This window comes from Petaurus breviceps, unplaced genomic scaffold (assembly GCF_028583685.1).
Source record: "Petaurus breviceps papuanus isolate PSGF00001 unplaced genomic scaffold, PetGlider_PUasm1.0 229, whole genome shotgun sequence".
Classification (NCBI taxonomy): Eukaryota; Metazoa; Chordata; class Mammalia; order Diprotodontia; family Petauridae; genus Petaurus; species Petaurus breviceps.
In genome coordinates this window covers 9,670,141-9,683,096 of record NW_027185903.1, presented here as the reverse complement: position 1 = coordinate 9,683,096, position 12,956 = coordinate 9,670,141, and the positions used below count along the sequence as shown (strand labels likewise).

At 35.6% G+C, this 12,956-nt stretch overlaps 1 protein-coding gene across 4 annotated transcripts in view; it reads left to right on the top strand.

Moving 5' to 3' along the window:
* Positions 1–10,605, top strand: part of FYB1 (FYN binding protein 1) — a 212,381-nt gene extending 201,776 nt beyond the window's left edge. For all 4 annotated transcript variants that reach the window (XM_069096197.1, XM_069096198.1, XM_069096195.1 and 1 more), the window contains 3 exons: positions 1,924–1,957; positions 6,656–6,687; positions 8,032–10,605. In XM_069096197.1, the coding sequence (XP_068952298.1) occupies positions 1,924–1,957; positions 6,656–6,687; positions 8,032–8,054 (89 nt within the window). In that variant the 3' untranslated portion in view covers positions 8,055–10,605. The remainder of the gene's footprint in view (positions 1–1,923; positions 1,958–6,655; positions 6,688–8,031) is intronic.
* Positions 10,606–12,956: the final 2,351 nt, after the last annotated feature.

Below are 12,956 nucleotides of genomic sequence, written 5' to 3'. Positions count from 1 at the left end.
AGGAAGGAAGGAAGGAAGGAAGGAAGGAAGGAAGGAAGGAAGGAAGGGAGGAAAGAAGGAAAGGAACGGAAGTTCAGAGAGGCTGGATGACTGTCACATCATCGTGCAGTTAGCATATGACTGAAGCTAGATTTGAATCAGTCTTTCCTGACTTTATATTTACTACATTCTATTGCCTCTCTGAAACTAAGAATATATCTAATGTGCTGTTCCAAAACCAAATAGTGCCAAAAGACTCAATTGACACCATTTACCAAGAGCAGTCTCCAAAATTCCACAGGCCTATTACTTCTAGTTCTTAAGATGCTGCATATTCAGATGATTCAAATGTGACCCAGCCAGTCCTTCAGGAGTGTTCATGATTTTACAGGCCTACTTTAAATGGCTTAACTCTTCCCAGAAACCTGGTTTCAGGAAACATAAATTGTAATTAGCTCAAGTAGAAAACACAAAAGTAAAACAAAATCAGTACTAAAAAATTAATAATATATCATGAAATGAAACAAAATGTAGTAGAAATTTGCAAATGCAATAGTTAAGTATAGTGGTAGGCAAATAATAGCCAACAGAACTATATGTTTAACTATAACATGCACAAAATCAAATTTAATCTGGTGAAGTAAGATGTTCATTACATTATAGTTACTATATTATAGTACATAAATACTACCTATTACATATGATATATTGCCATATTATAACACAACCTATAATATAATTTATATTATATTTTATATATACATATATTATAGAAGGAAGAAGAGGAGGAAGGGGAGGAGGAGGAGAGATATCCAAATTGCATAATATCTGATTTGGAAAGAATCTCAAAGACTATCTAGTCCAACTCATGCTTGAGCAAGGACCTCCTCTATAATATACCCAACAAGTGAGCATCTAGCCTTGAGGCCTCCAGTAAATGGGAAAGCATTACCTCCTGAGGAAGTCTGTTCTATTAGTTATTAGGAAGGCTTTAAAAAAAAATCTGCAATTTCTGCCTATTGTGCCCAGTTTTGCCGTATAGTGCCAAGCTGAGCAAGATTAATCCTCCTAAACGAACATCTTTAAAATTCTTAAATACAGCTATTTTGTTTACTATAAGTCTTTTCTCTAGGCTAACAATCCTTCAACCAATCTTCATGTCTTATCCTTGTCTAAATACTCTCTACCAATGTTCTTCCTAAAATATAGTGCCCTGGGGCAGCTAGGTGGCACAGTAAATAGAGCACTGGCCCTGGAGTCAGGAGGACCTGAGTTCAAATCCGGCCTCAGACACTTAACACTTACTAGCCATGTGACCTTAGGCAAGTCACTTAACCCCAATTGCCCTCCAAAAAACCCCAAAAAACAAAACAAAACAAATATATATATATATATAGTGCCCAGCACCGAACATAATAGTCTAGATATGGTCTGACCAGATCATAATACAATGAGACTCACTTCATCCTTTCTGGATTCTTATACCTCTCTTAATGGAACATATTGACTGTCGTATTACACTGTGAACTCATATAGAGTTTGGAGTCCACTCAAATTCCAGATCTTTTTCAGAGTCTAGTTATACTTTTCCCACATTATACTTGTGAAGTTGATTTTTTGAAACTCACATTTAAGACTTTACATTTTTCCTTATTAAATTTTTGTTATTAGATTTTACCAATAGTTAGCAAAGGAACTTCAGCAATTGTTGTCTTTTAATCCTAATTAATTAAAAGACTTCTTCTAGTTGGGGGGAGGGAAACTCAGAAGAATGTGGGGGCAAGATATTGGAGAGAGAAGAATGTTGTAAAGAGCCAAGTTACCACCACCAGTGCCTTCTGGTTTTATATTCTGCAAACACAAATTTCCATTTCTTAAAATTAAAACAGGTATTTTTCTAAATGGTGTATTAAAGACTTTTTTCTATTTCTTTTTATTTCATAGATGGTTATGTCCTTCGGAGCTGTTTGGTGGACAAGTAAGTAAAAACTATCTTTCAGTGCTATATCTTGTTGCAAGAAAGAAATAATGTTATGACTTTTGCCAGTTTTTGTTGTGTTAAGTAGAATAACAACTTATGCTACATAAATATGAAAAGCATTATATTCTACATATTAATGATAGCAATTGTGATTATAATTTAGGTTTTCAAAAATACAATTATTACAGTAGCTATACTTTCTTTTAGCTCACATAGTTAATATTGCGAACTCACAGGTCATAGCCACAATTTCTCTTATTAATACTTTAAGGTTTTGTTCCTGACTTAGTCAACTAAGTTTTGTTCCTCACTTACTCAACTTGGTCAATCGATCAAGCAAGGAGAAATTTCTCTCCTGTAAAATGAAAAGAATTGGATGAGATGACCTTTAAGATTCCTTGTAATTCTATGCTGTATGACTTATCCTCTCAGTGGCTCAGGCAGCTAGCTCTCTATGACTGCTGAGTGTCCCAAGTCTTAGGGCAGTTTTAAGCTTAGATGCACTAAGACTTTTGGGCTTATCCTGTATAAATTGTGGAGCAATTGCAGATCTGCACATCTGTGTCTGTGGAAGGTATTAGCTGTTAAGTAATTATTAGAACCAGTGAAATCACAGGTATTCCCCAAGTCCTTCCCCCCCCCCCAACAAAAATCTTAAAATCTGTGATTCTAAGTATCTATTTAATCCTAGAGTCAATAGGTAGTCACTACAGTATAAGTATGGGAGTAACTTCCTCACCTACACTTAGGAAAATCACTTTAGCAGCTATATAAGATGGATTGAAGAGGAGAGAGACTTAAGGGAGGAGAGTCAATTAGGAAGCTATTGCTTCCTATTGATTCCTAAAAAGATGATAAGGGAGGGCCTGAACTTAGGTAGTGTCTGTTGGAGGAAAAAGAAGGGAACCAATTGAGTAAGGCACTGGTAGAATGGACAAAATTTGAATATGCTGAGTGAAGGAAAGTGAGCAGTCATGATGATGACACCAAGATTGTGAGGCCCCAGTGAATGGAAGGATGGTGGGGCCTTCAGCAGAAACATCTAATTTAGAAAGAGGATTATGTTGGGGAGCTGGGGAACGTGCAATGACATCTGCAAGGCAGATTACAGTCCATCCTTGCCTGTTCATTCTGTGTGGTTCACTTTCTCCTACTAAAAATTAAAGGGGGAAAGTAAAACTCTTAATTCATCAATCACTGGCCCCTATATGCAGAACGCCCCCTCCAGGAATGACCTTACCAATCTGCTCTGTCACTCCTCACAGCAATTACTTCAAACTTTTTCATCCCTCACACCTCCCCTGGCACCACTCCTCTCCTCCCCTCCCCACCCCACCCTCACCCCCATTCTGCTTTATACTTTCCAGAAAAAAAAAAGGAGGCCATTTGCCAAAAGTTCTCTCTTTTCACCTCATTCATTCAGATCTCTTCCTTTATCCCTTTACTCACAAAGCTGTTGTTATCTGCCAACCTGGTACAGGCCCTCATTCCTTCAAGCCTAGACTCTTGAAATAGACTTCTGGTTCAACTCCCTTCCTCAAGTTTCTTCCCTACTCCAGTGTATCCTCTACTCAAAATCTTCTTAAGGCATAGATCTGACCATGCCACATTGCCCCCCTCAAATAAAAAAATTAAAAAGCTCCAGGGGCTCCCTATAACCCTCCAGGATCAAATACAACATGCTCTCTTTTGATTTCCTAACCCAGCTACTTCCTACCTTTCTAGTATTCATTCTATCTCCTGACTCTGCCTTTCACTAGCTCGTGCCTAGAATTCTCTCCCTCCTCATCTGTGCCTCCTGACTTCCCTGGCTTCCTTCGAGACTCAGGTCAAATCTTACCTTATATCATAGACTTTTCCCAGCCTCTCCCCACCCTCAGTGCCTTCCCTAAGATTAACTCCCATTTATACTGTATATATCATGGATTATGTATTTTCATGTTTTCTTCCCCACTGCACCCCCATCCCCATTAAAATGTGAGTCCCTTGAGATCAGAAACAGTGTTTTTGTCTTTGTGTGTCTCTCCAGAGCTTATTACTGTTGCTGGCACATAGTAAACTCTTAGTAAATGTTCCCTAACTAGTCGACTGCCTACCATGGTCACAGTGGACCAGGGAGCAAGGGATGGAACTTTCCCGATGGCACCTGCAAAGCTGCTGCTGTAGGTTCTTGGGAACCCTGACGGGTTAGGATGCTAAGTTCTAAAAATGGGAGGTTAGGAGTTTGCAAAATAGAGGGAAAAGGTGGAGGAGGGGAGTATTGGAAAATAAAAATAGGCATGGTTATTATAGTGGCAGCTAAGTGGCACCATGGTGCATAGAGTGCTGGACCTGGAGTCAGAAAGACTCATCTTCCTGAGTTCAAATCCGGCCTCGGACACTTACCAGCTGTAAAATGTGCAGGAGAAAAAAATGGCAAACCACTCCAATACCCTTTTTTTCTTTTTGGAGGGGGGAAGGTAGGGCAATTGGGGTTAAATGACTTGCCCAAGGTCACACAGCTAGTTTTTTGTGTTAAGTGTCTGAGGCCAGATTTGAACTCAGGTCCTCCTGACTCCAGAGCCGGTGCTCTATTCACTGAGCCACCTAGCCATCCTACCACTTTACCAAGAAAACCCCAAATGGGGTCATGAAGAGTTGGCCACAGCTGAAAAACAGCTGAACAAAAAAAACAGTGGTTGTTATGTTAGAGACTAGTGCCCCAGTTAGCTATCACAGCAAGGATGGGATGTAACCCATCTTCCCAACCTCCATTTCATTGATCACGTATGTCTATAGGATCAGGCTTGGCCCTGACTTTGGGAGACTACCGGTCAATACAATAGACATTAAGCTCTATTTTTTTCCAACCTGCCATAACCTGCAGTATTCAGTGATTTAGAGGGATTGTTGAGTGTTTTTGTGCACATGAGGAGAGCTTCCTATACTCATATCATTGTCTGCCTGAACCAGTTCTTGTATCAGTCTCTATTCCCAGCACCTTTGGGCTACTTTGGGGTATTCACTCATAACATTCCAGTTCAGTGTGGCCCTTTGACTTGACTTTGTCCTTAATTAAGATCTGGCTTTTGGCCCCAGTGAAAGCTTGGTAAGGAGTCAGAGGAGCCTAGAAAAATCAGGATCTAAGATACTTTTTTAGAAGGTCCCAGTGACCTCATCAGATCATCTTCCAGGAAAATAAATGAGCAAAATAGAATCAGTAGCAAGTTCAATTCAATTGAACGTGTATTAAGCACCTACTATGTGCCTGATAGGCCTCTAGGCACTGGGGCTACAAAAATAAAAATGAAATAGTACTTGCACACAAAGGGCTTACTTATTGAGAGAAGCAATATATACATAGACAAGTAAATACAGAAAATACATGCAAAGTAATTTTGAAGGAGGGCATTAACAGCTAAGGAGATCAGAATAGACTTCCTACAGAACAATTGAGCTAAGCTTTGAAGTGAGCTAGGGACTGGAGCTTAGTATTCAAAATCACAGAACTCAAAACAACCAAAGCATGAAGCGGGATTTCAGAACTGAAGTACAGGTGCAGGTCAACAGCCTAAGATCAGACGGAACCAAGTAGATTAGTGTTATTAAGAAGTCTTAAAAGACTCACAATGGCAAATCACCTGGTCTCTAGAGTTAAGTTAAAGTGAATAATCCCTGTGAGTCAGAAACAGCACTAAAGGCTGCCTTTGTGAGTAGGACATGGAGGTCCATATAAGTACTGTAGCTTTACTTGATCTAGCCAAAGGACTTTCTGCTGAAAATACTTTAAATTTCTAAATGCTGAACTTGTAACCCTAGTTACAAGTTTACAATTATAATAAGTAATAATAACTTAAAGTTATTTATAGACTGATTACAATTCTCATTTCAATGCCAGTTCTTTGAGGATAGAGCCTCAGTTTCATATATAGTGCTCAGCACACAAAAAAAATGTATTGAATCAGTCAATGATAAAAAATAATGATGGAAATGGAAATATTGTAGATAGATTTGTAAAAGTATCCAAGAGCATTTCACAGATGTATCAGATATGCTTAAATGCCTAAAAAAAAAATTGGAATTCATCCAATGGGTAATTTCTCTGCTAAGGCAGATTCCAAATCTTCCACACTTTAATTGGTCATCTTTGTGAGTTCCTGTGACCCTAATGCATAAAATAAACAATTACTTTTTAGAATTTTTAGAATTACATTAATGTATAATCATGTATTTTTGTATCCTTACAATAGCCACATTTTAGACCTTAACTTTGTTCATTTTCATTTTAAAAAGTGGAAAATAATAACTGCATTTTCCACATCAAATATAAGTGCATTTTATTCAATACTAAAAGTCCAAGTGAAGTCATAAATGTGGTATTCAGAAGTATAAAGTGGTTTGGGATCATGGTAACTAGCACAGTATTAGGCAGAAAGTAGGTGCTAAATAAATGTTACTTGGTTGATTATAATGAATAATTGCAAATAATTAGTATTTTTTAATTTATTAATGTGGATTAGATAAAAACAAAATTAGAAGAGAAAAAAATTAAAATGTAGATGCTTTTAAGTATCAGAATGCCTGTTTCATAGAGATGAATGAAATAAAATTTTCAAATACATTATATTATATCATATTACCTTCTTTTCCCATATTAATTGCCTATTGTATAAAGAAAATGATTTCTTTAAAAAATTATTTTTTCTGTATTTACAGTGAAGGAGAGATCTATGATGATATTGCTGATGGTATGTTTCATTTTTTAAAATATTCAACATATTGGCACATTTGTTTATGCTAAAGTCAATTGAGTAGTGTCCATCAGCTGTTTCCTTAAATAATTTGACAGACTTGAACTAAAGCTCTGCTTCTTGCCCAAATGTAATAAAGAAATTGAATTTGGTATGCAAAGCCCTTTATAACCTTTAACTTACTCCCCCACCTCCACTCTGCCTTACCATCCCCATATGTACCTTTCCGGTCGTCTTACTCCTTACATTCTTGAGATTACTGCTGACTGGACTCAACAACTAACTCCACAAATTTCTTTCTGTAGTGTATGCAAACCTAAAATTATTAAGCAGTCAGAGAAAGAAGGGTCTAGTATTGTAGGAAAAGGTTATTCTTTTTTTTTTAAACAAAGGATCTTATGATACAATATCCACTTTTCTATTTTTGAAAAAAGAAACACTATAAAAGATCCCCATAGAATAGAAACAGAATTAGATAAAGAAGACAAATGATAGGATAAAAGTAAGTGTTGCCATTTGTGTTTCTTACACAGTTGTCTCCTATAATAAATCATGTAGCATTTTGCCTGGGTTTGTTCCAAAAGATGGAAATTTTACCCAACAAAGTTTCTACATTTCATTCATTCTACTAAGAAATTTTGCTTCTCTATAACCTAAACATACTTTTGCTGCTTTCCCTTCCACCATTCATTATTTCACTGAACAATTTTAAATAACCTCCTCCACTACAATTCTAATTTTCATGCATGACTATATATTATATTCATATTCCCCAGTTAGTTGTCATTTATATGGTTAATTTCAATAACTATATCTTTATTTTAAATGTTCCTTTATTCTTTAAGTTATATTTCTTCTACTTTCCAAACTTATGTTTACTTGGCTGCCATATAGAGATCTAGCCAATTTTTAAAAATATGAATTATAAACATAAGATGATAATATTCATTTTGTTTTTATTTATGTATTATTTTATGTGTGCATTTTGAATTTAACATGGTAAATGTTAATATGCATATGATATGCCTTGTATAGCATAAAGAAAATAAAAGACTAGTGTAAGTTAAATCCCAGTACAAACCAACATCCCAGCTCTTAGAGAACAAATTGGTTTTATTTTGTACATTCAAAATGTACATCAGAGAGTGAGTTCAATACTTCTTTCTGTCAGAGTTATCCTTCAAACATTCATTCAGCCAGCTCTTATAGCCAACATGTCAGTCTCCATGGTAGGATGCAATCACAATGCAATCACAAAAAACATTCTTCAACTTTGGAAAACAAGAGTATGTATGTGTTCTTCTAGGCTTCTAATTACATTTTGTATCCTTTTTTTTTTAGGTTGCATCTACGACAATGACTAATAGCTCTCCACTTTAGTAGCTGTCTTCATTAGATTATAATATGCATTTTCATAATTGTCATATTATTAAGATGTAACAGCACATGAATGACCAAAATATACTTTACTATCACTTGTTACTAAATTACAATTCTCAACATAAGGAACTGGAAATCAGGGGCCCTTTTGAGTTATGTTTTTATTGCAAAAACATCCTAGAGGGGTTCATTGATAGGCTTATGTATCCACTCCTTCTACCACAATCATGAAGGAGCTTTTTAGGGGCTACATGCTCAGTACTTTTAAGGAAATACACATGCACTGATAAGAAGTTGCTGGACTTCAGTGACAGCACATTGGGTGAAGGAGCATAAAATGGGAAACATGAGAATGAAACCCATCACATTCCCTTATGATTTAAATCATGGAAACAAATATAAGGTTGGCATCTGAGAAGGCAATTCCTCCACTTTAAAGACTCTTCTAAAAATTAGCTAAAATTAAATTATATTCATAGTACATTTTGCATTTTAAATTTGCAGAATGTCTTGTCTATATTTGTTAATGTGGAAAGCATATTAATTATTTGCTAAAGAGCTTAAGTTATAATTTGTGTATTTTTGTACAGTCAACTAAGATAAATGTTTTAGTCTTTAAAACCCATCTCTTAACTGATTTTTGATTTGCAAATAATTTGATTCTGTTCATTATTTAAAGTGATGTTATCTGAGAAGTAACATGGATCTAAACTTTGACTAAGTATGAATAATGGTTCAAAGACCATTATGAACATTCTTATTTTTATTCCAAATCTGTTGAAAAAGTTTTAAAACTGTATTGGACACTTCTCCCTGTAAGAATTTTTCTTTGCCAGCAGGGGGAGTACAAATGAACACACTGTTAGAAAGATGTCCCTTATAGGTCAAGCCAGATCCAAAACCAAGAGTTATATATTTAGCTCCAGTTTTTTCTTAAGGAAAAAAAAGTGTCTAAATGAACATGAAAAAAGTTGCCAAATTTCTGGTGACTTCCAAATAAGGATCCATTTAACACTGTGGAAAAGGTCAGGATTCCTCACATCTACTCATAGTCCTGTTGCCTATATGAACTTGCCTGTATAAAAGGAGGACCATTAACCTCCCTGATACTTCATTTTTGCATCTGCCAATTTAGAATGTCGAACTATAGAATTTCTAAGGTCATTCCCTTTCAATTGTTGAATTTCTTTTAAGATTATAAATATGTGGCCAGAACATGTTTGTTTTTATGCAATTTGGTAGCAAATTGGTAACAGAGAGAATGCACTCATTTTTTTTTTTTTTGGCATGGGGTTAGGGCAGTGTGATTTGTTGATTAGTACACAATGGCTGTTGAATTTATGCCATTTTGTTTATTTTTCAAGTGCACATGTGACTATTGAAGAATTCCAAATAGATCCATTCTCTCCTCCCATTTTTTCCTGTCTCTCCTTTCTGGGGCAATGCTGAATAAATCTAACCCTTTTTCTATATGATAGTATTTTAAATACTTGAAGACATCTATTATGTGCTCCAAAGTTGACTCTCTTTGGTAAAACACCAGTCCCCCTAACCAAAGAATTTTAACTGCCCCCTCGAAAGGATTGGTCTGGGTGCTTCCACACAGAGAGAAAATTGTATGCACACAAATTTGTTTAAAAGAAAAAGATAATTCTGTAAGAAAGATAACCTCAATAAAATTGTAAAAAGATTCTAAATGTTTCAAATATTTTAAAGTTATATCTTTTGTAGCCTGACAGATGAAATTTTGATGTGTTTGATGAGAGAGCTACCAACAATGTATTTTGAAAAATTCTCTAGTTTGGGAGGACTTTTGTTTCACAAATTGTAACACATTAATAACACAGACTGCTGAAGCCAAGAAATAACTTTTTCCTTCTTATAAATAAAAGTATATATTCACATGGATGAAACAGAAGAAATGTCTGCTTACTATGGAAGGAAATATTCCCTCCAATAAATTTCTCAGAAATAGTTTTGTAAAATGACTTTTGAGCATTGATTAATACCAAAAGCCTATTGTTCCAGATCTGACAACAAGCCTTTGGGTTATGACCTCACCTGGTATGGTTCAAATTTATGAATTTTTCATTCAAAGCCCCTCGTATCCTTAAAAAAAAGACATTTTAAGCAACTATACTTTTTTATTCCTTCTTATGATGTCTTAATCTAGGTGAATTTTTTAAAAGAATATAATGACATACTTTACCTTAGAAGGTCAGGATTTATTCAAAATCAGATAATGCCTATTTTAGAGAAAGAAAAATATGAAATTACTTATTCCAAGGTTATGATTTATCTTAATCTGACAAAACATAGAACCTTGAAAACTTAGTTCTCATTCTTGAACAAACACACCACCCCTGAAGCATAAAATAGTATGGGATTTTTAAAAAACAGAATTTTAAAATTACATGAAAAAAGGCATTCACTTTGTTCTGTATTTCTAGATGAATAATGACTGTTTTGTTCTAAAATCTTGGAAGAGTAATATGTACAAATGTTATTCAAAATAAAGCCTGTTTTTAACTCAAATTTGTGACTTAAATATCACTATTCTCCCTTAGGATCTGAATCTTTTTGTGGCCGTGTATACATATACAATAAAGCTTTATTATAACAGCTTTTTGCTAATGCTATGAATCAAATCATGTCATCCCCAAATACAGCAACTACAAATAGAAGGTGTCTGTGATGGTCTGATTATCCTAGAGGACAACTGATAGCAGTGTTACCTCAAGATAGTATCATGAAAGGATGCCACTCTTATTTTTCTCTCATAATTTTTTTTACCCTGTATATTCATTTAGAATTCCATAGGTTGTGGGTTGTCAACTAAGAGATGGCACAGAGGATAAAAAGCTAGAGCTGGAGACAGGAAGAACCTAATTCAAATCTAGCCTCAAACATTTACAGTCAATTTTGTTATAACTTTACATCTGCTTCCTAAAAATCATTCAGCTATGTAAAATCATATGATCAGTACAGGGCTTATGGAGAAAATGGAGCTAGAGTCCCAATACCCAGAAACCTTGTCAATGAAAGAAGAAAAGATAGGAACTTAAAAAAAAATGGTAGCACAGTTTTAAGCAACTATACGCTAAATGGTTAAGAAATATATAAATACTACAATAAATGATGGCTGTATTTGGAGTGTCAAGCTAAGAAAATCTACAGCTACAGGCAGTGGGGGTGGAATGTGTGGGTTCTCACCAGCCCTCCTCTTCCTACAACTCTTACTGTACCAGATTTATAATAAATATGGCACTTTACCTTGGAAAAATATCTGCAAGTTGCTGATGGATTGGGCATCAGAAGGGTTACAGCTTGTGAGTTATTGTGAAGTGGTACAGTTTTCGGCAGTTTTGATGTTTCTTGTGGACAAAATTGTGCATCAGCAAACATGAAGATCTAGCTGTACTTTATTCTCTAAAGCACCAAGAACAACAGAACAGTTTCTCTATAGCAAAACTGAACTACTAATGTGACTCTATTAATTTCTTTCTGCCTCCCATCATCTGTCAAAAGGGGATCATCCAAGGTTGTTGTATGGATAAAATGAGATATTTGTAAAGTGCTTTGAATACCTTTCAGTGCTACCTAAATGATGGCTATTATTGTTGCTGTTGCTATTATTTGGTAACCACAAAACAGTTATCCAAATATTCCAGGTACAAATATTTCAAGTGTAGTAGAAATAGAACTGGATTTGGAATTAGAAGACTTGCATTCAAATTCTGGCTCTGGTGCTAGTTGGCTATATGTTCTCTGGCAAGTTATTTAACCTCTGAATTTCAATTCCTTCATTTGTAAAATTGGGATAAAATTCACACTATTTTACAAGATAGTTGTGAGAATCAAAAAGGACTATGTAATGCATTCTGTAAGGCAAGAGAGCTATATAAATGTTGGGGATAACCATCTCTGAATTTAAATGAAGTGGAGTAGGTCATAGAAAATGAGTAGATTTGTGAATTGGGAAGTTGCAATACTTTAGGGGAGCATCAATGTGCTGTCTTGGAAAGAAAGACTGAGCCAGTCGCTGGACTCACTGAAGAAAGGACAGTGTGCTGGGAGGTATATAGAAAAGGGCTGGGGGAGATCTGGATTGGATGATAAATTTGAATAGGTTAGATTTTAAAGAATGCTAGGTTGCTGAGTGATAGTGTTAGAGGGAGTGAGTCTAGAATTGGCAATGGGGAACAAGAAATATTCTTACTTCCCAGTGATCCATGAGTGGGTGAGGAGAAGTATGAGTACAAATGAAATCAATGTTAGAAAAAGTGGCCCGGGCTACTGTGTCATCAGGAGGGAAGGAGGTCTCACTGAATGCCAAAAGATGTAAGACATGCAAAAGGAAAATGTTTAATATGAAAGCAAGCTTGTTAATTATGGAGCTGGTATTAGAGAGCACAGAGGAAGGGATGGGGAGATCCAGAGTGAAAGATAAGGGGAATACAGTCTAAAGGGATGGCAATAACAGAATGAACAGTTGGAAATAGAGAATAGGGTTTGTATGAAGGGCTGTGAGCATGCTGACTATTGAGGAAGGGGTCTAGGCAGAGAATAACATGGTTGGCCATATCAGTTGAGAAAGGCATGTGATTAAATTTCCATTGTGCTTGAATTCTTTTCTTAAGAGTTTTATTTATTTTACCATTTCTGAATTTTTGTCATATCTAGGTCAATTTATTTGTCAGAGAATCGACTCTGATTTTTCAAAGATTATTGAGTCTCAAATGTTCTTTTTGTGTTGTTTTTTTTAATTACTCCTATATCCATTAATGGATACTGGAAATGTCCCTCTCAGAATCACCATTTGGTTACCTATGGTCAGGAAAGAAACACAAAGCAGAAGAGGCAGCTAGGACTTTGAAAACTGGTCT